This window comes from Notechis scutatus, chromosome 3 (genome assembly GCF_049901735.1).
Source record: "Notechis scutatus isolate UNSWTSFEM ecotype Mainland chromosome 3, rNotScu1.2, whole genome shotgun sequence".
In the NCBI taxonomy this organism is placed as follows: domain Eukaryota; kingdom Metazoa; phylum Chordata; class Lepidosauria; order Squamata; family Elapidae; genus Notechis; species Notechis scutatus.
In genome coordinates this window covers 185729661-185756978 of record NC_142011.1, presented here as the reverse complement: position 1 = coordinate 185756978, position 27318 = coordinate 185729661, and the positions used below count along the sequence as shown (strand labels likewise).

General features: G+C 37.7%; 3 protein-coding genes across 7 annotated transcripts in view; 2 read left to right on the top strand and 1 right to left on the bottom strand.

Moving 5' to 3' along the window:
• The window catches only part of RGS22 (regulator of G protein signaling 22), a 93427-nt gene extending 85587 nt beyond the window's left edge, over positions 1-7840 (top strand). Inside the window, exons 25-28 of the mRNA XM_087962044.1 lie at positions 3195-3305; positions 4193-4301; positions 4710-4832; positions 7018-7840. Coding sequence (XP_087818170.1) covers positions 3195-3305; positions 4193-4301; positions 4710-4832; positions 7018-7034 — 360 coding nt within the window. The 3' untranslated portion in view covers positions 7035-7840. The remainder of the gene's footprint in view (positions 1-3194; positions 3306-4192; positions 4302-4709; positions 4833-7017) is intronic.
• Positions 7841-15891: 8051 nt separating this feature from the next.
• Positions 15892-20102, top strand: COX6C (cytochrome c oxidase subunit 6C). The gene is made up of 4 exons (XM_026690415.2): positions 15892-16030; positions 17075-17202; positions 19113-19248; positions 20000-20102. Exons 2-3 carry the CDS (start codon positions 17089-17091, stop codon positions 19227-19229), a joined length of 231 nt encoding a protein of 76 aa, XP_026546200.1. The 5' UTR covers positions 15892-16030; positions 17075-17088; the 3' UTR covers positions 19230-19248; positions 20000-20102.
• Positions 20103-23383: 3281 nt separating this feature from the next.
• Positions 23384-27318, bottom strand: part of VPS13B (vacuolar protein sorting 13 homolog B) — a 319343-nt gene continuing 315408 nt past the window's right edge. For all 5 annotated transcript variants that reach the window (XM_026690439.2, XM_026690425.2, XM_087962041.1 and 2 more), the window contains exons 60-62: positions 26704-26806; positions 25880-26129; positions 23384-25765 (exon numbers count right to left, since the gene is read on the bottom strand). In XM_026690439.2, the coding sequence (XP_026546224.2) occupies positions 25517-25765; positions 25880-26129; positions 26704-26806 (602 nt within the window). In that variant the 3' untranslated portion in view covers positions 23384-25516. The remainder of the gene's footprint in view (positions 25766-25879; positions 26130-26703; positions 26807-27318) is intronic.

The following is a 27318-nucleotide window of genomic DNA, read 5'->3' as shown; positions in this document are numbered from 1 at the left end:
ACTGATGTTGTAAGTTGGCATGGTGACACTTAATCACCAGCATCACTTAGTGACAGAGTTGCTAGTCCCTATGGCTGTTGGTGAGTCAGGACTACCTGTAGATCTTGCTTGGGGGGAAGTCAGAGAAAGAGATCTGGGATCCTATAGAAATCCCCCGTAGAACTGAGTAACTGGAAGAATCCATAATAGTCCCACTGGAAGCCAAGGCTAGAGCTTCAAAAGGATCTTGCTTGGCTTCCTTCATAATCTTTCTCATTACATCCCAAAATACTTCCTTTATTTGTAATTATTTTGCAAATCTTTCTCAACAGGAGTCTCCTTATAAGAGAAAGAGTATATTCAAGGGAAGTCTGACTAGATCCAAATCTTAAAACAAAAACAAAATAACAAAAAAGGATATAAAGTGAATTCTCAAAAATATACTGAAATTTTTACTTTAATGATTATTTTACTTCAGAAATAATTGAACATTTATTTTATTTTTTTAAATAAATTTTATTGATTTTACAATTAAAACAAACCAACAACACATACATAAATGAAAGAGAGAAAAAGAAGAAAGGGAGAACAAAATAGAAAGAAAAAAATAGAAAACAATTAAAAACATTCTCATCTTCAACAGTTTGTAAGACCTCTTTTTATCCTTATTTTATGCCATATACGCACCCCTAATCCTTACATACATCTGTGTATCATTACTATGGATTTATCCTATCCTCTTTTGCCTTTTAGTGTGAAGTCTATCTTTGGTCTATCCATTTGTACTAGCAGTTCCAGCTGTTGTAGTATATTGAAGTGGCTTTATTTTTTAATGCCAAAGTTAATTTGTCCATTTCTGCACAACTTGAAATTTTTTGAATGATCATCTCCTCTGATGGAACATGAGGCTGCTTCCAACATTGTGCAAAAGCCAATCTGGCCGCTGTCAAAATGTGTATTATTATATATTTCACTTTTTTGATATTTGTTTATCAAAGATCCCTAACAGAAAGGACTCTGGTTTGAATCCGATCTGTTCTCTTGTCATTTCTTCCAGCCAATTTCTAATTTTCTGCCAATATTTTTGAGCTTCTCTACAGGACCACCACATATGGAAAAAAGTTCCCTCTTTTTTTTTGCATTTCCAGCAATTCGGACTCATATTGGGGTGCATCTTCGCTAATCTAGAAGGAGGAAGGTGCCATTTATAAAACATTTTATAGGTGTTTTCTTTGTATGATACCGATTTTGTAATTTTATTATTTCTACCCCAGACCTTTTCCCATTCTGTTATGGTGATGCTACGTCCTATATTCCTACTCCAGGCTATCATGTTCCCTTTTACAATTTCTTCTTCTAATTCTACTTCTAATAAATAATTATAAAATTTTGTTATATTTTTTTTGCCTGATCCTAATAAAATTTTATCTAATTGCTGGAGTTTATTGTTAATTCCAAATTCTTTCTTGTCCTGTTTATATCTACTTTGAATTTGAAGATATGCCCACTGATCAATTTTTAGTCCCCGCTCTTGAAGTTCTTGCCACAATTTCAAATTTCCTTGTGTATCCAATAGATCCTTATATTTAATCATTTTAGTGATATCCAGATTATTTGGGTGAATCATCACCTCCATTGTTGAAATCCAAATTGGTATTTTTAAATAGTGTTTTTTCTGTATTTTCTTCCAATTAGTTAATAATGAGTCTCTGATTAGGTGTCTGTCAAAATATTTCTGGCTAGTTTTCCCTACATCCCATAAAAAAGCATGCCACCCCCTTTGCAAGTCATGGCCTTCTAAGAATAATATTCTCTTATTGGTTAAATTCACCCATTCCTTCAACCATACTAAAGAGGCTGCACTATAATACAACTCCCAATTTGGAAGTGCCAGCCCTCCCCTGCTCTTCATATCCTGCATTGCCTTTAAATTTATTCTCGGTTTTTTCCCTTGCCAGATAAATTTTACAGTTATTTTATTAAGTTCTTCAAAAAAAATGTGTGTACTTTGACTGGGATCATCTGAAATATATATAGGAATTTTGGAAGAATATTCATTTTAATAGCAGCAATCCTGCCTAATAATGAAAGTTGCAGCTTGCCCCAGGTTTCTAAATCCTTCTTTACCTATTGCATCAATTTATCATAATTATTTTCCTTAAGTGTCTTACAATGTGCTGTCAACCATATTCCTAAGTATTTAACTTTCTTTATCACTTGTATTCCCATAACTTCTAGTTCTATTTTCTGTTTTTCTGTTAAATTTTTAGTCATTAATTTTGTTTTCTTCCTATTAATTTTAAGTCCTGCTACTGCTCCAAATTGTTCTAATTCATTCATCAATTTTTGTCCTCTTTCTATTGGTTCCTCAATGAAAAAAATCATATCATCTGCAAACGCTTGCAACTTATATTCTTCTTTCTTAACCTTTAATCCTTTTATGTCTGGGTTCTGTCTAATTCGCATTAGTAATGCTTCTAATGATAATACGAAGAGCAGGGGTGAGAGTGGGCAGCCCTGCCTGACTCCTTTTTCTATTTTTATTGGGCGGGTATATTCCCCGTTTATTATAATATTAGCCTGTTGTGTATCATAAATGGTTGTTATGATATTTTCAGATTTGGTGCCTAAATTCATATTATAAATTTTTTGGATTAAAAATATGCCAATTTAAATTATCGAAGGCCTTCTCTGCATCTAAAAACATAAGTACAATTTGTTTTTTGGGGTGGGCTTCGTAAAATTCTAAGACATCTAGTACTATTCTTAAGTTGTTCCTGATTTGTCTGGTCGGGAGAAATCCATTTTGATCTTCATATATATATGCTTATTTAACATTCTTTTCACTCTACTTGCTATAATAGAAGTGAATATTTTGTAATCAGTATTTAACAGTGAAATCGGCCTATAATTATGTATATATCGGGGATCCGAATCCTCCTTCGGGATCAGCGAAATCAATGCCCCCCTCCATGAGTCCGGCATCCTGGCTGCCAATAAGACGTCATTAAAAACTTCCACCATAAGAGGTCCTATTTGTTCTGCTATTGCCTTGTACAGCTCCCCTGGAATCCCATCTGGTCCCAGGGATTTATTGTTTTTCTGGTTCTCTATTGCTGATTTCAATTCAAACCAAGTAATGTCTTTGTTTAATAATTTTTCCATTTCTTCCCCAATTTACTTCAGAAATAATTGAACATTTATTTTATTGCTAGGTACAAAGGAAGAAAGGTTCTGTTCCTGGGAAAATAGGTTCAGCTATTGAATCAAAACTGAGTATAACTGAATTTTCGCCATCGTCAAGCTTCTCTGGATTGGGCCGAGAGGTACGGTAATTGAATCATGTTCTGTCAGTCCTTCCTGAAGCACAGTGGTGATCTGGAATGATCCAGTGGATTTAGGAAACAGATTGAAAGCTTTTTCTGATGTGTTACCAGTTTCATTTTTAAGAAATGAATGCTATTGTTTAATTAAGGGCAAATGAATCTGTTAGCATTCATTAGGACCTCTTCCCCCTTTTTTGTGTGTGGGGGGGGAAGGGAGCAAACAGCTGGGCACGTCTGAAATTCATATCAATTTCACTTTATATGAATGTCTCTCATGACAGGGGCTGCATATTGCTAAATAATGAGAATGGAAGCTTTTTAAAAAAATGTAATTTAAAAATGTTGAATGAATATGTTGAGGTTATTTTTATTAATTAAAAAATAAATAAAAGCCCTTCTTAAAATTGCAAAATGGACTAAGGTAAGACCTGCTGTCTTTTAAATAATATGAAAATATTTATGAGAAGAGACAAATAGCCCTGGCAAATATCTGAACATATGTTTGATACGAGCATATTCAAGCTGTAAGTGCAGATTAATTCAATATCTTAGCCACTACAGGCAGGATATAAATCCAAATAATTAAAGTACTGATCTGATATAAAATTCAGATATCACACGACAGCCTTGGAGGAAATTGGTTCTTCAACCTCTTCAAATGTCTGTACTGCAAATCCTCCTTCTTATTACAAGTGGTGCTAGGAAACCACATGAATGATTATGTTGCCCCATTGATAAATAATGCCATAATAATTTTATTCTCTTTTATTACAATCTCAGTTTTCTGAAGGCAAGAACTGCTAACATTATCTTAGGATGTAAAAAAGGATTGCCCACTATCATACTCACCTAACTTGCTTGCTTGGCTTTTTAAATCTTTGTTGCAGTTTTTCTGGTCTTATTCAAAGTACATAGAAGCTCTTGAACAAGAAAGGGTTCTCCTGCAGATTCAAGAAGATTTAGACAAAAAATCAGTTGCAGCATCTGCTTATTCAGGTCAGCTTTCCAGAAAGGTTTTTTGTGCGTCCATTTAACGTTCATTTCTTTATTATGTGAAGCACAATAGTATGTTCTCTGAAGGCATTGAGCTTTATTATGGTTTTCTTTCTTTCTTTCTTTCTTTCTTTCTTTCTTTCTTTCTTTCTTTCTTTCTTTCTTTCTTCCTTCCTTCCTTCCTTCCTTCCTTCCTTCCTTTTTCTTTCTTTCTTTCTTTCTTTCTTTCTTTCTTTCTTTCTTTCTTTCTTTCTTTCTTTCTTTCTTTCTTTCTTTCTTTCTTTCTTCTTTCTTTCTTTCTTTCTTTCTTTCTTTCTTTCTCTTTCTTCCTTTTTCTTTTATTTTCTTTCCTTCCTTCCTTCCTCTCTGTCTCTTTCTCTCTCTTTCATTTCTTTCTCTTTCCCTCCCCAGGTCTCCCATCCTTCCTCACTCTGAAAAGTGATACAGTCATAAGCTCCGAAAAATCTATTCTCCCAGCAAACTTCACTTCAGCTTTTGTGAAGCAACGTTCACTACCACCTAAAGTTATTGCAAGTATGTCTCTAGAGGCTGAATTAATTTTCTGTGTTGATAACAGATAGTATCGCTTCATTAGATGCTCAGTTTGTATAATAATATAAGCACGAAATGCCTTGTGGATTCAGTCCAGGAGAAGCATGCAAGTATAAGCAGCCCCATCCTCCTTGATGTGCTTCTTTCTCTCTTGCCTACATAGGAGATTTGCCCTTCCAAGCTGGCAGAGAAAGCTTTTCATCAGCTTGCCTAAAAACATGCTTGTTCCTTCCGTCCCTGCATTTCTGACTTCATACTGTTGTCATTCTACCTGCAGTGGGCAAATGCAGTAATGGCTTCCTCTTCTCCTGGTTTTGCCTTAGTCCATTTTAAAAAAATAATGGTTGACACTGATATTTTTAGCTTAATTTATAGTTCACCATCTGCACAATGATGTCATATAAACACTGCAGGATTCTAGTTCACAAATATTAGTATTCTTGCTTTCCTCAGAATTGTTCAACCAAATGTTAACTGTTTCAGGCCCCAGTTTTGGTGGGAAATAGTTAATCACGTTCTTAATATGTTTACTGAATGTTTTTTTTAAGACTTCATCTATTACGCCCCTAATGGTAACCAAATCAGAGCAAACACAGAGGGCTGGAAATTAAACAATGGTACATTTAATTGCAATGATGATATAGAGGATCAGGCATGTATAGAAAGCTGGTTTTTTCTAATACCAAAGGTTCTATGAAGAAGCAGATTTTTTCTTCTTCTTTGAGCTACCCATATATGTGGGAATTAATGATTCACAATCCTATCATTTAAACACAATGATTGGGCGTATGAACATCCTTCATTCTTTGTAGTTGAACCATGCTTCTAATTTGAAAATGCACAGGAGCGCAACCACACCACCTGTCTGCAACTCTTTAAAGCAACTGCCTCTGTTCTTGAGATCATGTGGCCAGTTTTGAAGGCAGAAAATATTTCTGATAAACTCAGACTTGACTATGTAAACCCATGCTTCAGTTACTTCCAGACTGAATTTCTGCAACATATAGTATATTTCTTGGGGCTATCTTCAAAAAGGACAGCAGTCCCCAACCTTTGCGGTTTGGTAGGCTGGCTGGGAGGGTGGGGGAGGGGAAGTGGGCTGCATGAGCAGCAGGCCAGCGGGCCAGCACGCGCACAGCTCAAGTTGAGTTATGTGCATGTGTATGTATGCCAGCCCGCTGCTCAAGCAGCCCAATTCTGAACAGGCCACAGCCCAGTAATGGGCGGTGGCCTGGGAGTTAGGGACCTGTGAACTAGGAGGTATCTCCAAGAATATGGGTAGGATCTTGCAATCTGATTCAGTGTCCCAGGGTCACATGATCACCTTTTGCAACTTTCTGACAAGCAAAGTCATTGGAGAAGCCACTTAACAACTGTGTTACGAACTTAACAACTGCAGTGATTCATTTAATAACTGTCTTGGTTAGCAATAGACATTTTGGGCTCAATTGTGTTTGTATGTTGAGGACTACCTGTACAACAGTCCTCCAAGGTCTGCATTGATAGTTTGTTTCTTAGCACCATTTAGAGTGTTAGCTGTTATTTTTAAAAAAATTAAAGGTTTTGATCCAGAATATCTTAGGGGGTCACCTCATCCTGGTCTACTAGATCTTATGGAAAAGCCTTTTTCTGTGACAGAGATATTTTTGACTGAGGCAAGAGAAAATATTTTTAATTAAGCTTTTGGAATCCTTACTTTGGAAGGATCCCTTGGCTCATTATTTGCTGGTATTTCTCCAACAATTTTCTTTTTTAAGCAGATATTCTCTCCACAGGCAACATACCTATTAGAAAATGGTCTCTCTTGTCTCTTCTCTAATGATTATCTTTCTATATTTGCTTTTGTTAATAGTTTTAGTTTTATCTTTTAGGTGATTTCTATTTAATATTTTCTATTTAAATTTAGTACTGTTTTTAAATGCTGTAAACTGTTCAGAGAGGTAATATATGTGCTAGGAAGAGATAGAAAAAATTATATTAAATAATTTAAACAATATATTCAGAAAGTTAGAAGCAACTGTCAGCTGGAATTATCTGTGAAAAGGCAAAATAACTTATTCCCCTAGATTTTTCTTTGGAACCATAGGAATTGTGTTTATTTTCTTTCTTACATATTTTTTTTTGTTTCTTATAATATTAATCCTATGTGTCTTTCCCTCCTTACTAGGACCATCAAAATTTTAAAGAAACTGGTGAACAAATTATAGGTTTGCTTTCACAGTGGGACCACAATTTATCAGAAATAAATGTACGTAGCTCACTGATTTGCCCATTTTTTTCAGAGATAAATAACCAAGAAAAGAAGGAAACCAATTCTGGTGCATTCAGTGCCAATGGGACTTTTTTAATATACTGTACAATTATAGCCTTCTACAATTTAATGGCTATGTTAGTATGTTAGTTAGCATGTTAGCAAGGCATTCGACAAAGTAGACCACAACCTGCTTCTTGGTAAGCTAGAAAAAGGTGGATAGATAGTACCATCACTAAATGGATTTGCAATTGGCTGACAAACCGTACTCAACAAGTAGTCCTTAATGGGTCTAAGTGTACATGGAGGGAAGTAAGCAGTGAGGTGCCACAAGGTTCTGTTTAGGCCCAGTACTCTTCAGTATCTTCATTAATGACTCAGATGAGGAAATAGAAGGGAAACTTACCAAATTTGCAGATGATACTAAGCTGGCCGGAATAGCTAACATCCAAGAAGATAGGCTCAAGATCCAGATGAATCTTGACAGACTAGAACACTGGGGCTATATCTAACAAAATGAAATTCAATGTAGAGAAAAGTAAAGTCCTACACTTAGGCAGGAAAAACCAAAAGTACACATATAGATTGGGTGAAAACAGGCTCAATAGCAGTAACTGTGAGAGGGATCTTGGAGTCTTAGTGGACAACCAGCTAAATATGAGCCAGCAGTGTGTAGCCACCGCCAAAAAAGCTAATGCAATCCTAAGTTGCATTAACAGAGGGATACAATCGAGATCAAGTGAGGTATTAATACTTTAAAGCCTTAGTAAGACCACACCTAGAGTACTGCATCCAGTTTTGTTCACCACATTATAAAAAAGATGTTGAGACTCTAGAAAAAGTACAGAGAAGAGCAACCAGGATGGTTAGGGGACTGGAGACTAAAACATACAAAGAACTGTTACAGGAACTGGGCTTAGCTAGTCTAGTGAAGAGAAGGACCAGGGGAGACATGATAGCCGTCTTCCAATATTTGAGGGGCTGCCACAGGGAGGAAGGGGTCAAGCTCTTTTCTAAAGTGCCTGTAGGCCAGACAAGGAATAATGGATGGAAACTGAACAAGGAGAGATTTAACCTGGAAATAAGGAGAAACTTTCTGACAGTGAGAACAATCAACCACTGGAACAGCTTGCCCTCAGAAGTTGTGGGAGCTTCATCACTTGAGAATTTCAAGAAGAAATTGGACTGCCATTTGTCAGAAATGGTGTAGGGTCTCCTGCTTGGGCGGGGGGTTGAACTAGATGACTTACACGGTCCCTTCCAACTCTGATTATCTGTTATCTGTTAGGATACAATTCCTATCATCTGCAGACAACAACTTTTTCAGTGTCAGACTGGGAATCCTGTGCTATTATATTCTTGTTTTTAGTGAAGGAAAAGTTGTTAATTAATTTACTTCCAAAATATTTGAGAGGTTTGCAGCTCATTGACAAGCCTATATACTTCACAAGGATTCTGAAATGCAACATGTATTTCTTGGGGCTAACTTCAAGGCTTTCATTATATAGAAGTCTCAGGAAAACATTCCCCACAACATCAGGGCTGATCCACGGATAGAGCAATTTGTAGGGCTCCAAAACAGCAACATCTGTGACTATCTACCATATTGTTTCACAGCAACATCTGATTTGTACTATAAATTACAGTGAGAGCTTGAGCTGAGTTGTGGATGATTTCTGCTGAAGGATTCAAATACATTAGTTCTTTCTTCCTTTTGCAATGTTCATGTTAAATGATGAAGTATGTATCAAGAGGGAAAATATCTGTGGTCCATATGTGGTCTTTTTTTTTTTTGATGGTTTCAACGTTCTCCAAGAACATGTCATCCCAAAAGGGAAAAATTGGGACCAAATCCTGCCCCTGGTCCCTCTGGGCATCAGAAAGGAGGAGGAGGAGGAGGAGGAACCGCAAGAAAAACAACAAATGAAGTCCTTCTGCACAATGATTGCCTTCACCTGTTACAGATTATTTGCTTTAGATTCAGAATACATCATTAATTTTGGCCTTGTGTCTAAGATCAGATTCACCATGCTAGAAATTTGTTTTCTTTGCCACATGTCAAACAACTGCACTCTGGATTGTTTCTTTTCTATAACAAGAATTTATGTCATATATTTGAACAGAAACTCCCATTTAGGTACTTAATTTTTTCTCCAGCCAAATATAATATGATGTGCCCATATTTTAGATTTGGACTATATTTGTATCTAATCCAAACGTCAACCCATTAATCCTTTATATGTCTCCCATGATACCTTCAAACACTTGATAATCAAACAACTTGTTTCTCCCATTCAGTAGCTCCATCCTGAATCAGACTTAGCAGACTTATTATATAAAGGATATAATCCAGGCATATGTCAGGGAGGATAAACTTTGCTTGATTGATACTTGGTTTTGCAGAATTGTTTCCACCCACGCAGTAAAATAATGGTTTCCTTGTGGTTTTGATAGAAGTGGTATAAAGTAGATGTCTTATTTGTCTGTCGTAAGAAATATCATTGCTTGATAATTACACAGAATTTTGTGTGACTGTTTCATCCCTTGCATTACCACCCCTCAGTTTTCCAGAATAGTTCACGATCTATGTTAATAAGGATTTATCCAATTTACACTCAGTCTTTCGAATCTTAACTAAAACAGGGAAGAATTTAGTCATGATCCAATCATGTTTGCAGTCTAATTTATTTTAAGGACAGAGTGAAACACACACTTGCATGTTTTTATTAGAAAATCAGTGATACTTAAAACTTTTTTTTAACTTTGGAATGTGATGCTTTGCGGCATCTAAAGATTAGCAGATCTATTGTGGTTTTTCTAAAGAAAAGATATTAAGTTTTCAACATTACCTAATATAGCTTTAATTTAGGTATATTAGATATAACAGCATTTTTAATCATAGCATATGTGTGAATTAGATTACCAAAACAAAATTAATTGATATGCTCAGCAACAGTTTTATAGAAGGCAACGTTTAATAATTATTATGTTTGGATTGTGACACTTTTAAGGCTGACACAATTATAAAAGAATAATTTTTTCATAGTTTGACATCCATTTGATCAAATACAATAAAATTATCTTGAGATAAACAATACAATACAGGATACATAGAAATGATTGGAGAAAAGCAGTTGTAAAGAACGAGGTTAGAAAAAACAAATGGCAGACATGGACAGTCATTCACTAATTTGTGGCTTTGTTGACAGCAAGTCATTTTTCACTGTTTTGTAACATTGTGGTTAGTCTTAATAAACGTGTTAATAAACTAGTAGTTTATAACTTTTCACTTGAATTGTTTTAGGTTTTTTCGTCTTCATTTCTCCAGAGATGTTTGATATGAAGCCAATCACCAAATTATAATGGACTATGAATACAGGGCATTGCTAAATGACATTTTTCATTAATGTTTGCATTTCTGGCTAATTCAGTGCAGATTTTTTTAAAAAAATCACATTGGCAAGAATATACATAATTTTAAAACCTTCATCTGGTTTAGATCCTGTATTAACAAAATATATACTTCAGACTATCTGTTAGGCTGTTGTTAGCCTGCTATGGCATTGGGATTATTTGTAAAAGTAATCAGTACATCCAGGAAACTAGATTCCCTGTCCCACAAAGATCCCCTTAGAATGAATTGATAGTATCTGAATCACCACTATTGAAATGTTCACGTGTAAGCATTCATAAAGAGGATGTTTCAATAGATTCCTAAAATTCAAAAAATAATTTTCATTTATTAAATTGGATTACCATCCCTCATGACTGCCTGAGCTATGTGTCCTCCAATTCATGTTAAAATATTTTTTCTACTTATTTTTATGCACTTCTTGTATGTTTTATTCTTTTAAATATATTTAGTTTGCATTAGTTTTTGCTATTATAAATTGTAATCTTTAATAAAACTACTATAAAAACAAAGGAAGACCTAAAAGGATAGATCATGTGATGTAGAAAATCTATGTGGTCACTAGACATCAGAAACAACATATGTATATGTATGTATATAATTGAAAGAGGGTTTTATGTTTTTATGTTTTATTCGTATGTTTGTTGTAAAAAATAAAAACTTTGTTTAAAAAAAAGAAAGAAACAACATATGGAACACAATGATGAATCAATCAATCATCATCTTTTAAAATATCTGAATGGCTCTCATATCAGGAAAATTTGTCATTTGATAAATAGGATCCAGTCCACAGGTTCTATTTCCCAGAAAAGAGTGTATATAAACATTAGGAAGAATTTCCTGACAATTTAATTATAATATAATTATAATCTAGACACAAAACAAGGGCAGGAACTGCCCATTAGTCAGATCTAATCCAGAAACCAAAGCTTGGTTGAAGACAGCTCTCCATAAAGAACATCCAGTCTTCACACGGTACTTTCTCTGATCACCAGGACTTTGTAATATTCTGGCAAATGGAGCAAACTGCTTTTTTCTTGAAGAGATGACTTTCTGGAATAAATGGAGATGTCAAAATAGCACAAATTTGGCATACCTTCTGATAACAGGCAGATATATTCAATACAGAAACCGTTCCTCAGACTAGAAAACAAAAAATAAGATTCCCAGAGATAGAATAGTTTAAGCTACAGCTTAATGACCAATGTCAGAAATTTTCCTATATTGGCAGATGGCTTCAATAATATTTTGTTCCCTTCCAATTCTGTGCTTCATTGGTTTGTACATAGAATAATGCTTAGTCCAGCTTCCTGAATCTAGATGTCCAAATGTGTGGTCATAAACTCCTAGCAATGGCCACACTAACTGTAGAATTTTGAGAGTTGCAAATATCTGGAGAATGCTTAAGTAAGACTTCGTATTTAAAGACCAGGTATGAGAAATTCACATGTATTTATTAGAATAAGAAAGTCTTGCTTTATCTTAAAAATACTAAACAATTCTTTCAAAATGTTTTTATAGATTGCATTCCACTTTTTCAGTTGAAGCAAACTAATCATTGTTTGTCAAAAGCTTCCAAATAGTCCTGTTTATTTGGGCAAACCTTTCTATGAAGTTTGGTACTTTTTGTCTTTTTTTTTTAAAGCAAAGGAAAGGAGCATTCAAAATTTATTTTTTTCCCTCACCCTCAAAGCTTTTGCAAGCCAGTGATTAAAAATCCAACCTAATGACTAATGCTTTCAATAGTTGTGGTAATCACTGGTAACCATCAACATATTGCTTCATCTTCATATGGTCCAAAAGTTAGAAAAACCATTCCTGCTTATTTGTTCTTTGCATTCATCATTGTAAGATTACTCCAAAATTAAAGCATGCAGTACTTGAAAGACTTCAAAAGCAAAATTTGCAGTTCCACTGGTTGAGCCTTTTTATTAGTTCATGTTTTCCATTTGTCTTCAACATCTTGCTTTGCTGATACCCTTCTAGAATTTCATCAAGTTCCAGTTCCAGTTGGCAAGTACTTAATTAATACCGGGATGGCAAATATGGATTGATGTAAGTTCATACCTTCTCAGAGGCAGGAAGTGGTAAAGAATGTCACATTTAAAAAAAAGGATATACATACATACCACACAGAAGTTGCCCAAGTGTTCCATAAGAAAATAAATAAAAATTCATTTAATCTAAATATATACAAATTATTTAAACCATCATGTAGCTCATATGTGTTAATATAATAGAAACATGGGCTGCACTTTTTAAGATAAAGTTATTTTCTTTAAAAAATGTAGAAATAGCTAATTTTGCATTAAAAATAGTGCCAAGCACAGAAAATGGGAAGCCTATAATTTTATATGATATCGTTTTGTAATAAAAATTCTATAACTCAACTTAGAATTATCAAGAGAAAATTTTTTATTGGCCAAGTGTGATTGGACACACAAGGAATTTGTCTTGGTGCAAATGCTCTCAGTATACATAAAAGAAAAGATACATTCGTCAAGAGTCAAGAATCATCAAGTACAACACCTAATAATAGTCAACAGGTACAAAAAAGCAATCAAATCATACTAGGAAACAGTCAATATAGATAGTAAGGATACAAGCGACAAAGTTACAGTCATACAGACACAAGTGGGAGGGGATGGATGATAAGGAGTGATGAGAAAGTTAATAGTAATAGTAGTGCAGACTTTGTAAATAGTTGGACAGTGTTGAGGGAATTAATTGTTTAGCAGAGTGATGGCTTTCGGGGGAAAAACTGTTCTTGTGTCTAGTTGTTCTGGTGTGCAGTGCTCTATAGCGTCGTTTTGAGGGAAGGAGTTGAAACAGTTTATGTCCGGGATGTGAGGGGTCTGTAAATATTTTCACAGCCCTCTTTTTGACTCTTGCAGTATAGAGGTCCTCGATTGAAGGCAGGTTGGTAGTAATTGTTTTTTCTGCAGTTCTAATTATCTTCTGAAGTCTGTGTCTGTCCTGTTGGGTTGCAGAACCAAACCAGACAGTTATAGAGGTGCAGATGACAGACTCAATAATTCCTCTATAGAACTGTATCAGCAGCTCCTAGGGCAGTTTGAGCTTTCTCAGTTGATGCAGAAAGAACATTATTTGTTGTGCTTTTTTGATGATGTTTTTCATGTTAGGTGTCCATTTTAGATCATGTGATAAAACAGAACCTAGAAATTTGAAGGTCTCTATACTGTTGATACTGTGTTGTCTAGTATTGTAAGAGGTGGTAGTATGAGTGTGTTCAGTTCCAGATTGTTCTGGTTACACCATGAGGCAAGTTGTACAACTTCCCATCTGTATGCAGATTTGTTGTTGTCTCGAATGAGACCAGTCACTGTTGTGCTACCTGCAAACTTCAGTATTTTAACAGATGGATCATTTGAGATGCAGTCATTGGTATATAGGGAGAAGTGGAGAAAGCACACAGCCTTGGGGGGCCCCTGTGCTAATTGTATAGGTATGAGATGTGATTCTGACTAGCTTCACCTGCTGCTTCCTGTCTGTTAGGAAGCTTATGATCCACTTACAAGTGTGTTCAGGTACCGCTAGTTGGTTTAATTTACTTAGAAGAGTGTCTGGAATGATGGTATTGAATGCTGAACTGAAGTCTACGAAGAGGACCCTTGCATAGGTATTTGGAGATTCAAGGTGTTGTAGGATGTAGTGCAGAGCCACATTAACAGCATCATCTGTTGATCTATTTGCTCGGTATGCAAACTGCATGGGATCTAACAGCGGATCAAAAGGCAAAACTTACATCAGGAATATTCTTGAAGCCATATAACAGTAAATTTAGTAAGAACTCAACATCAACAGAAAACAAAACTTGTCACAATATGGCAAAAATGATGTGTGATCAATTGGTCCCAATTTAATTTATAACACAGCAAAATGTTTGTGGTGTGCCCAACACGGTACAACAAATCCAAATAAAATGTCTGAAATTCTGATGTCTGTTTTAAATAACATCCACTTTAAAATACTAATTTTTAAACAATGCTATAATATATTTGGCATCACGTCAGTTCTAAATCAACGGTTTGCCATGAATTCATTCCTGGCCCAGAAAAAAGGAGCAAATCTGATTTTGATTGTGACACACAGGACTTGTTTCTGCATTCAGTGTGCAACAATGCCAATTATATCTGACAGGCCAGCTGTTAGTCCAGTTTTCAGAAGTAACTCCAGTCCAGAACCACAAAAATGATGTCGATGGTGGTATCTGGCTAATCTCGCCCAGCCTCCAAAACTGCACAGCATCAGATCCAGCTGGTACCAGGCAGGAGGACCATCAATCACTCTGGATGAGGATGCCACAGCCCACTACTTCCCCCAGGGCAGTTGGCAAACCACGATTAGAATGACATCCCTGAAATTGCAGGGGTTTCAAATGAATTCTGTTGGCATTCTTGTCCAGATGTTCTTGCAGGGCTTTTTTTTGGGTGGGGGAATGTGGAAGGGGGGCTAAACTGCAGCTCCTCGTTTGGACAACCTGGGATTGCGAGGAATTTGGAATTTAGCAATGCAAATCACAGGAACAGCCACGAATGTTTCATTAAAAGCTAGACAAAAATTAGCCACCCCGAACTTTGATGGGCTGCCACAAAGAAGAGGGAATCAAACCTATTTTCCAAAGCACCTGAGGGCAGGACAAGAAGCAATGGGTGGAAACTAATCAAGGAGAGAAGCAACCTAGAACTAAGGAGAAATTTCCTGAAAGAACAATTAATCAGTGGAACAACTTAACAGATAACAGACAATCAGAGTTGGAAGGGACCTTGTAGGTCATCTAGTCCAACCCCCCCGCCCAAGCAGGAGACCCTACACCATTTCTGACAAATGGCAGTCCAATCTCTTCTTGAAAGTCTCAAGTGACTTGTCTCCAGAGGTTGTTGAATAGTCCAACACTGGAAGTTTTTAAGAAGAGCTTGGACAAGCATTTGTCTGCAATGGTATAGGGTTTCCTGCTTGAGCAGGGGGTTGGACTAGAAGACCTCCAAGGTCCCTTCCAATTCTGTTTCTCTCTTATTCTGGCAGGCTCTAAGAGCCACACCTTGGACGTTCACGATTAGCGCATTGCACTGTAAAGGAGGCTCTAAAAAGCGAACCAAGAGTAGCTGTTCGCAGCACCATCTTGCATTTCTCCGGTATAGCCGGATCGCGGGCGCCAGGTTGGGGAAAGCAACTCGGCCGCTTGGACCTCACCACCCGCACCTCGAACCGCGTTTTATTTCTTCTCGAACCTCGTCGCGCCGCAGCGCCTCGTCCACTTTCAGCCCCGCCCCGCCCCGCGCCTGGCAAAAGCCCGCCTCTTCCGGCGATGAATCCCGCCCCCCGACGCTCTCCGAGAAGCAGCTGCCGCGATTTGCAAGTTTGGACTGAGTGCTTGCCGTAGTTTCGTACCCGGGACGCGCACGCGCAGGCCGGAACCGAGCCTCTGAAAGTGAAGGCGCGGCCTTGGGTCCGTAGGGGTCAGAGAAGGAACTTCCTGGTGCTTTGGTGTCGGGCGTGAGTGTCCGCGGAGGCCTCGTGCGCGGTTTTCTGCTTCCCTGCCCTCGGGGGGGACGCCGGGCGGGGCTCGACACTGGGACGGTCCACAAAGAACAGGCTAGGGACAGTCCGGTGCCTCCGGGGAGGGGGGACTCCTTTGGGGTCTGGCTGTGGCGGTGCAGGTGGTGGGCTGGGGGGGGGATGACTTGGGTGCGTCCGTCTATTTGGGGGTCATGACTTCCTTCTCTCCATTGCGGTCGGTTGGCCGTGAATTAGGACGTAACTGTCCCCCTTGCGAATGCTGCAGATGATAGATTATTTGTAAACTGTGATGGAGGAAGCTATGGATTGTAGTGCGGGAAAAGACCGGGTTTGCCGAACGGATTGCTGCATTTTGGACGAGTGGCGGAATAATGATAATAATTAAAAAAAAATGTCAGCAGGTTGACTCTGTACACGGGGAGCCCTTGCCAGGCTGGCAGTTAACATTATAGATTCCCAAAGTGGAAGATTGAAACTCCCATATGCAGATGTGGAAAGGAAGGATACATTGTGCATCCCTGTTGGGAGTTTGCAAAGCTTTAGAATGAGATGCTTTGTAAAATGCAGGAGTCCTCTACTTAACCGATTGTCTTATTATTTGTTAAAGCAGCCACTTTATTTTTAGTTGCATTTCTGCTGTGTAGAAGAAACTGCTGCTCCCAAATGTTTCTGCTGCATGTATGCATAGAGCAGCAGCAGCAGCTTCTGGAACCTTTCAACTGGATTGCTTTAATTTGAAAAGTGGCCCTTTATGAACTTTGTCCTGACTATTACCGAAAATCTCTTTTCAAAACCTTTATAGAGCCCTAGGTTGTACCCCTAGGCCATTCTTTGGAAATTGTTTTATTTGTTAGAAAATACCACACATTATGTATTTCTAACAAATAAAACAATATCCAAAGAATTAATTCTATAAAAATGCCCCTTTTCTGGTATAGGGAACGCTTTGTAGTTGTGATTTTTGTTGTTCTTAATATTGTGATCATAATAGCAAACCCTTAATTTCCCCTTCTGTTTTAGGAGAAAGCTTCAACATGTCTTCTAATCTGTTGCCCAAACCACAAATGAGAGAGCTCCTGGGAAGAATTGTAAGAAGGAATTTTCTGATAGGAGTTACCTTAGTAACAGGAAGCTTTTTTTTCTTGGAGGTCAGTATTTCTTGTGTTAAAACTTAATATAAACTGGATTTTTTAAAATTCTTAAGTGTAGTTCTTATATATTTGGGCAAGTCCTGCAAAATTACAGATAGCCCTTGTTTAACGACTATTTGCACAGTGTTTGTGATTTATGATGGTGCTGAACAAATGGTAGTTACAGCCAGTAATGGAAGCTATGGCTGTTGCAGTGCTCTCCTGTCACATGATCAAAATTTGGGTGCTTAGCAACCTGGACAGATTTACACTCTCAGGGTGTGCTTTAATTGTCCCCACTACCTTCCTCCAAGGTTCTGCCTGGCTCTATAGAACCGGTAGCTCTGAAGAGCAGCCGACACCAAGCCAGTTCTGTGTTTGCTGCTGTTTGGCCCACCCGGCTGCCTGGGCTCTTACCTGTCCTTTATTTCCTGCTTTTTCAACCTCAGCTGCCTTGCACGGCACAGCTGAGGTTGAAAAAGCAGGAAAAAAATGGCTTTTCAAATGCTGTGCACCTGCACGCAACACTTTTCAGGTGTCTGGACTGCACAGCTTAAGGTTTTTTACATGCGTGCACAAAACATCACCGAACCGGTAGTAACACAGGTTGAATCCCACCCCTGCTTCCTCCCTCACCCTTGGCTGCTAGCCATGGTATTGCAAAGCAACCACTTGTTCCAAGGGGGGTGGGCACCTCCCAGTTAGTAAATGAAGGCAAGGTGAATGTAGAACCTGTTCTATCTCAGAGAATAGAATAAAATAGAATAGAATCAGAATAGAATAGAATAAACTTTATTAGCCAAGTGTGATTGGACACACAAGGAATTTGTCTTGGTGTAAATACTCAGTATACATAAAGAAAAGGTACATTCATCAAGAATCATAACGTACAACACTTAATGATAGTCATAGGGTACAATCAACAATCAAATCATACTACGAAACAGTCAATATAAATTGTAAGGATACAAGTAACAAAGTTACAGTCCTACAATCACAAGTGGGAGGGGATGGCGGATCAGGTCCTTGCCATGACCCTTCATGATTTAAACTTTGTTTCTGCACTCTGAAGAGGAGTGTCGGTTTTCCTCAGCCAGCAGCTCTTTCAGTCAGCCCCCAGAGATGAGAGGGAAACTTTTTGGCAGGGGGCAGCGGCTTGTAACCTTCCCTGCTGGCTTCCTCTTTGACTATCTGGGAAAACCAGCAGAGGAGAATGCAAATGGCAATAACATAATTGTAGAGAGCATTTGACAACTGATTGCATGTGTGAACATGTGTCCAAGTGCCCAAAATGCATTTATGTGAATGCAGGAAGTGGGGATGGTGATGTTTTATGTCAGCTTATATTGACTGTTTCCTAGTATGATTTGATTGGTTATTGTACCCTCTGACTATCATTAAGTGTCGTACCTTATGATTCTTGACGAATGTATCTTTTCTTTTATGTATACTGAGAGTATTTGCACCAAGACAAATTCCTTGTGTGTCCAATCACACTTGGCCAATAAAGAATTCTGTTCTGTTCTATTCTATTCTATTCAGCTGGAAGTGGTTTGTGGGCTATAAAGCACCCTTTCTGAGGCCATGATAAGTACAAATGGTCAAAAGTCTTGTACCAGAACTTCCATTTCTAAGCAGTGGTATCACGTTTTGTTTAATGGCTGCTTCATTTCGTAAGGAGAATTCTGGTCCCAATTAGGGTCCTTAAGTAAGTCCCAGGTAAATAGGTACAGGATTGTAGTGTTAACAGTGTGCACGTTTTTCATCATTGCATCACAGTTTTCTCAACATTTTGTAAACAATTTAAGCTCCCCATGAGCAGTGCTTTCATAGACATTGCTCTTATTTTTTAAAAATGTGTTTATTTAGTATTTAATCGAGTTGCCTGTATTAAATAAAGCCTTGTAACAGTAACCTTTTCTCTTCAGTATTTTTTCATTCAAGAAAGGCAAAACAAATACAGAGATTTCTATAAAACATTTGACTTCGCAAAAGACTTTGAGGACAAGAAAAAAGCAGGAGTGTTTCACAGTGTGAAGCCCTAATGACATCTATTAATCCTAAGTAAGCAATTGTTCAGTTTATGCTTCAATAATTCAAGGGAATGTTTCTTTTAAGCTAGGTTAGATAGGGTAGCATAGCAGTTGAAGTGCTGACATTGAGTGAGGCTCCCAGGTTTAAGTTCTCCCTTATTAGAAGCCAGCTGGGTGATCTCAGGCCACACATTTTCTTCCCACCCTGACCCAGGAAGTCAAAACCCTTTCTGGGAGAAGGCAGGCAACTGAATAGCTTTGCGGGTTGGGTGGCATAAACAAGACTGATTAAATCACTTTCACATTGTTAGCAAAGAAATGGCACAGACCTGTTATTGGTGCATATTGAAATACAGAATAAAAGATTGTAATTCACTTAAAGCAAAGTAAAATAATAAATAAAATAAAAAGATAGATTTATTTGTTTTAACGGAAGTCACTCCTATGGGGTTTTTTTTTGATCTATTGATGATGTGCTTTTCTTAATTCTAATATTCATGTGCTTTCTTGGAAAAATGTAGCCAGTTTCACTGCTGCTAATTTTTACCAGTTTTCAAATCATGCTGTTAGAAGCTTTACTACTAAGGCACAAGGTGGCTAATTATGTTTGCAGTGGCATTTCATGTCATGAACTTGTTTTAGGGTTATAACTGTTAGACCTTTTGGACTTCATAAAACAAATATTTTATATCTTACATAAGATTATATTTTGCATATCATTTTCAAAATGGGAGAATAAATCCCAGGTTCTTAATAACTTACTTTTTCTTTTTCTTTTTCAGAGCTTCCTTTTGGAGGCAAAATAATTGAATATTGTGATCAAAAACGATCACCTTCAATGTTGGCCCTGCTATATTGTGCTCATTAAATGAAATCCTTATCTCAGAGTGTGTCTTGGCTTCTTTCAATTGGCAGCTCATGGAAAGTACCGCAGTGTTTCATCATCAGAATTGGAAGGGACCTTGGAGGTCTTCTAACCCAGGGATCCCCAACCTTTTCGACGCCGCGGCCCGGTTCCGACATCAGCTGGGCGCCGCGGCCGGTATCCAGGCGTCAACTGGGCGCCGCCATCTTTTATGACGAAAGGCGCGCTCGGTGACGTCACGAAGCGCTGTTATTCATAAAAGATGAGCGGCGCTCCAGCGCTTGGTGAGCTTTTTCGGTAGAAATGGCTTTCTACCCGAAAAGCTCATCGAAAGCTGGCGCCGCCATCTTTTATGACGAAACAGCGCTCCGGTGAGCTTTCTACCCGGAAAAGCTCACCAGAAGCGCTTTTACCAAAAAAGATGGCGGCGCCCAGCAACCAGCGCCCGGTAAGGCTTGTTCCGCTGCCCGGTACCGGTCCGCGGACCGGCGGTTGGGGACCCCTGTTCTAACCCAAACACCTGCTCCTTGGACAATGTTCCAGGCTGAAATATCCCTAGTAACATAATTTTTTTAAAATTTTCTTTCTAAAATAAAATACTGAAAAGGTGTCAAGTCTAAGGGACAGCAGGAAAAATCTTGATATTATCCATGGATCTTTTTAGCTTCTTTTTAGCAACAGTATGTGCAGTGCTGGCAGTTGGAAGCAATTTTTTTTCCCTCTCCTTTCTTAGGTTCTGCTTCACAGAGAAGTGGGCAAAAAAGAGAATTGAAGACGACTGTTTTCAGTGACCATGTGAAGGTCAAGTGTATGGCATTTACCATAATAATTTTTTTTTCTCAGAACATTTATTATCTTGCATATAAGCACACTGTTCAGTAACAACCAGTTTTTTTTCTTTTGTGAAAAAGTACAAAGTGCTGCTATTCACAAGACTTCACTTTGTAACAGGTGTTATGGAAACATGCCACATAGCTGTGGGTGGGCAGATGCAAATGGATGCTTTAGGCTTTAAGAGCTGTGCTACGGTAGGCTAGCAGTATGATGACCCAGGGTGGGGATACAAAATAAACACAGTCACAAAAACCAGGTGAAGCCCCTTTTATTCCTTCACTTTGCTTCCAAGCTCCAAATATCCTTGACGGAAGACAATAAACTCGCACACAAGCAGTTACAAGAAGGAGGGAAAAAAACAACACAAACCAGGCAAGATAAGGGCTGGAGGACGTCCACAGATAACAGAACACACAGAAGGACACCAAACTCAGAGGTACCATAGAGATATTTCCACCCTTTGTTTCCAGCGTTTGCCCGTACGCATGTCCTCTTATTCAGTTGTCATAGCTGCAGCCCATGAAGAGGATGAAGGCCCTCCTCCTGAGTAGACCATGTCTCCCTCATCCTCTCCTCCCTGCGTGCCCTAGGACGGATAGGGGATGGGCTTGGGTTTCTCCTCTGCTCAGCTTGGCCTCTGCCCTTCCCCAGCCTCTTCCACAACCTCCGGGAGCCACCCTTCCACTCCCTGTCAGCTGTTCCTCCTCTCCCTCAGAGTCAGTCTCCACTAGGGGCATGACAAGCAGCTTATCTAAGTTAGCATTAGTTCTACAAAAGCCCGTCCAGAAATTTAGGAGCACTGTTTATTGTTGAAATGAATGACACACTGCCCTTTGGATGTTTTGAAGTTAGTAGATAAGTAAAATGATTTTGTTCAACTAACTGGTCGCTTACTGCTTGATCCAAAATCTCTTCTTATTAGATATTGCTGGATTTTTTTTTTTCATTTTTTCAGTTGTCACTGCTGTTACTCCCCAATCTGGTAAAAATTTGGGTTGCTCTTAGTAATGCTGTTCCTTTAAGAGATTCTGGTGCTATCAGTCTGCCCATAAGAAAAAAACTAGCAAGCAAATGAACTCATGACCAAAAAGGCTATGTTGATAATGTATCCAGATAATTCTGTCAGGCATTGACCCATCTGGCCCAGAATTGTTGTTTTCTGATGTATCAGATGTCATAAAACAGGGCTGTCAAACTTCTGGCCCACAGGCCAGATGCATCATGCACTGGTCATGCCCACGCCTGGTTTAGCGAAGGGGAAAAAAGTCCCGATAGTCCCGTGATGATGTGAGTTTGACACCTGTTGTAAACCATTTCCTGAATTGAACATGGCTGCTTTAAGGCAGTTCATCTCTGAATCCTCAATGAATTTTTAAAGAACTTTTCAAGTACATTAGAAGCTGTTATTGTTGAAGACATTGAGGAATCTGGTAAGGATATATCTGAACTGGTGACTGAGTGGCTCATGGGTTGTCTAGTCCTTATGTAAAAATGTGATTGCACTGGTAACCTCTGGCCCAAGTTTGTTCTCCCTGACCAGCAAGGCCCTGTAAGGACCATTTATGGTGGTGAACATTATATAGTGCGCAAAAATAGTATAGAACCTAATAATTATTTCATGCTTTCAGTGTTCAGACATATACATTATTAGTTGCAATCCTTAGAATAATACTTTATAGTACTATATTTTAACTATAGTGGGAGGACTATAGACTGACAGTTGAGTTACCTAACAATGCATTGTGTTTACAACTGAAGCGCAATTTGTATTTCAGATTTCCTAAGTCACAGCATAGTGGTTTTAGTGATGCCATAGGGATTCCAGGATTCACCATCCCATGCATTGCTTGCTATGAACTGCATGGCATGGGAAGGGTCTCTAAAGATGCCCTTGCTTTTTGTGGTCTCTTGCAGGTCAAGGAGGATATTTTTCTGTTTTGCTTCCAAATTATACTCTCAGGCATGACACTCAGCTTCCATTTTTCCTGCTTTGGTGATCAAAATATATTTTTCTTTAGCCAAGTGTTTTCTGCTTGAATTGTGATCGTTAAAAAATTTTCAGATTGTAAATAACACATTTTTTAAAAAAATGGTTAGCTGCCCTAAATGTGTTATGGGCAGGAAAGTGGTAGTTAAGTCTTATAAATAAATATTTAAATATTATGATTAGCCATGAAACTAATTTGAATCTTAAAAGCCAGTTGCAGTATAGGTGGTGTTCAGAGATAATAGGAATGATAAATAAAAAGTAGCTTTGTAGAGTGGAACCTTTGTCAGAACTGTAGCTAGGTCAGCAGTTTAATTGGATTTGTACAGCAATTACTATAATTTAGAATAGCGTTAAACAATTTTTTGTTGTTTCACTCTAGCTATAACCTGTCCTGTTTGTGCTAGTTTATTATTTTGGCACTTTATAAATGCTTTCTTTCGAATCAAATTGCTATAACAGTACTGTCAACAAACAAAGTGGCAATATAACTCTTTATTTCTCATGAAAGATTCAATTATAAAATACAATATTTTAAAGCAGTGTAAGTAAACAATGACTAGTTTAACCAATAACTTATAAACATTTAACAAAGGGTGTACCTAGTTTGTACTGAGGATAAATCCAGTTTTCAAAGCCTGAATATTTTAAAAATGGAACACATAAGATATGTGACAAAATCAAAAGAGCTTTCAAAATCTCTGTGCCTAGAAATGTAATGGAAACATTAGTGAAAATTGGCTTAAATCAGTTTAAATCCAGTACCTAGCTTCAACATAGTTTTGTAGTACAGATTGGCCTTGGACAGATTAATGTTGAGTTCTTGCCTTGAAAAACTGAGCAGGGTGTTAGGATGGGGAGGAAAAGAGAAAAAGAAATGCTTAGGACCAAAGTGTTAAATAAAAATAGATAAGAGCCCAGAGCAAACACACTTTTTGAATCTAAAGCCTGCTGATCCCAGTTCAATCTATTTCATCTAATAGCTATTTTATGCCGGTGATTCTTCTACAATTCGAAGTTGAAAACAGATGTTGAAGAATCTAGAAAAGATACATTTAAAAACATCCACTATTACCATACTAGAGGTCTCTGAAAAATTAATCTACACAGGAAATGAGAAATCTGATAACTGATCTAGTAACCCAGCTGTATGGTCTAAAATGGTTTGGCCCTACATCCATGAATTTTACTTTACTTTTCCTGGGTTGATGGTTTAGTGTAGAGCTCTATGTCACAAGTATATACTTTGCTTCAGAATCTGCCATTTAATCTTCAGAGTCTGCCATTTAGTGTAACTGCTGAATACTCCAGCAATAATGAAACCAGGCATTAGTTTTATGGTTTACTGAGTCCTTTCCAATGGATATATGGGTTTAATTTTGGATGACAGTGGTTAATGGGGCTATATGAAAGCAGATAAAGTGGCTACTAACTTGCTCAGTTAAAAACTCAAGATGCTTTTAGAGGAAACTATATCTCATAGCATTAAATAGCATTTTCAGTGATGCACTGAATCTCTTATTTTATAGAAAACTATGAGACAAACATGAGTTCAAGTTATGTATATTCTTAAACATGGCTATATAAGCTTCAAGTCAAGCATGTATATAGATGAGCCTTCCCTATGCTGGCACCTACCCAGAATTGCTGCTACTACAATTGCATGACTTGGAATTATTACAATGGAACCCAAATTGACTTTGCTGTGGTGGTCTAGTTTGGATAGGTTGATCAAAATGAAAATGTGTTAATATAACCAATGTGGCAATTGTGATGTTACCTGGATGTAACTCAATGGAACATACTTTGAATAATGCATTTTGCATCAGTTGATGATTTAAATTACCTTCTCATTTTTGGTATCCTTGGCTAAACAAAAGTGGTAAAGCTTTATATAATGTAAGTTACTGATCCCTCATTAATAGTCCATGAGAACTCTTGCATAATTATACATTGTTAAACAATTGCAATAGCACATACATTCAACAATCTTCAGAAAACATTGCTATCTTTTATGGTAGACAAACAAAAAATCTCATAAATTAGTGTTGTCACCAAGTTGTTCTTCAAACTAAACAAAGGCACTAATTTATATTAAGGACTGAAATTGGAATGGTCTGGAACCCTAGGTTATCACAATTCACTTAGCATACCTAAGTACTTCCAAACTGAACAGAAAAAATAATTTTGTATAGGTTGGGCCAGTTGCAGTACAAATTTCAGCCCTGAGCAAGTCTTTAAAGCTAAGTTCTAAACGTTGCTTATATTAACTGGCACCACTCTAGAAATTGAAGAGAAAGACAAGAACATTAGAATGTTCATTCTGTGCATTCTGTCAATCTTTACACATTAGACTTCCAAATAAAAAGATGTTTACTGACAGCTTATTTTATAACATATCTATATAGTTTTGTCTCATAAAGCAGACTACAGAATTCGTCTCAAATGTACTGAGTGCAAAATGGACTCTTCTTTTTAATGTGATAGTTCAATATCCCAGCACACTTAAGTTTACACTCATACGTTTTCATGTGATGTGAAATGTAAAGTTCTTATTAGGCAACTGCATAGATAGTAGTTCTTTAAATCTGGAAACATTTTAGCAGAGTGTTTTCAGTTAAATCCTCTACTCAGAGCTTTATTTTTTACCATAGTAAACTTGCTGAGGAATACATGAGCAAAAATGGGATTAACCAGGTACTGATGAGTCTTTACTGTTGCTGGAACTGGTTCTGCAGCTATGAGAGGTGCTGTGTTTTGTACAGGGACAGGGACAGTAACCAAGTGGTAGGATGCTTTTGTAACGTAGTCAACAAGTCTGTTGTATTGCTGTTCAGACAGTCTCTCTCTGTTTCCATCTGCCTGAAATCAGAGAACACAGATTTATTGAAATGGGCAGTGTATCGCTAATAAAGTTCAAAAAAAAAATCATGGCTATTTTTAAAGACTACAAATAAAATAAATCCAGAGCTTTACCTCTAGATCACAAGATACTCTCTGCTGTTTGAGCTGCACCTTCAACAGATTGCTTTGTTCACGGTCTAGCAGGCACTGGATTTCTGTCACTGGGAATGCCTGTTGCTGTGTGTCTTCATCAATGCTAACCACAAACAACACTTCTGAGGTAAGGAGTAAACATCCTTCGTGCTCTTGGCCTGATCCACTCACAATTATCACATCCAGGGCCATGTAGACCTCTGGTCTCCCCAGTGACTGGAGCATTTTCCTATTTAAAAAAAAAGGTTCAAGATGAAGAACATGATAGTCAAAATTTCTCAGTAAAGTTGCTGTTTTTTTCCCCCCTCTAAAGCAGTAGCATTGCACAGATTTTTTTTTTCAAAACTTGCTATGATTTTAAATCCCAAAGAGGTCTTGCTTATTTTGTAATACTCTCAAACCTCCCTCTTCTGCAGCCAAGCTGACTTAATTGATGGTCACAATCACATCTTTTTTGTCCAATTCATTTCTTATTCGAGCCTTGAATCTACTCCAAGGGATTGGAACTGGAAACTGGAATCAAACTGAGAAGAAACTACTGTAGCAATTATTTCTGGAGATGTCCAATATTTGGGCAAAAAGCAACTAAGCAGTATCTCTTATAAACAAAGACAGGCTCGCAACAGATTTCCAAATCTCAAAGGACAGCTGGCTTTCAGAGAGGGCCTCTGCTGAACTTTATGTTTAGCATTCCTATATATTCTGCTGTAAGTCAGCCTTTTGCTCTGTTAGCTTGACCAGAAGCCAGAATCTATTAAACAACACTTGGGGCATAGAAATGAGTCAGTATCCAGATAATTTACCAGACATATTTGACGTGGCTGTTTGGTGCCTGTTCAGCATGTTGATCGCTTGGAGGACAACGCTGTTTAGGATGCTGGGAAAGTCCAGCCCCGTGCAAAATACCTGTGGTGATAAAAGTTAGGCTGTTTTGGCTTTTGTTTTTACAGGGTGGGAAAACAAACACGTTGCAATGATGTCATGTTCTTAAGCAGTCCATAAAATTGTGCAGATCCAAAGTGATGTCACATCTTTGGACGCTCTAGTGGAGATAATTCATTCAATATTAGAACACAATAATCATGCACTTAACCATAATGGATTTTAGCATTAGCTAGAAATAAAAGATGGATCATCAGTCACATACTAGCAATTAGGGAAAATTAAATGCTCTTGAGGGCCATAGATTTAGAAAAGGGATTGGACAAGTTAGTTAAGAATGTAAGCATATCAGTTCAAGACCATGGTTAACTTCCTTGCTTAATATTCACATTCTTTCACTAGTATCTCACAATTAGCAAACACCAGCAGGCAAATTTGCCCTAGATACTGCATTTCAGTGTAAATTACTTAATGCATCTGTTAAATATGAAACCCAAATGTTTATGAAGTCTCTTGGGGCACCTGAAATTTGAGAA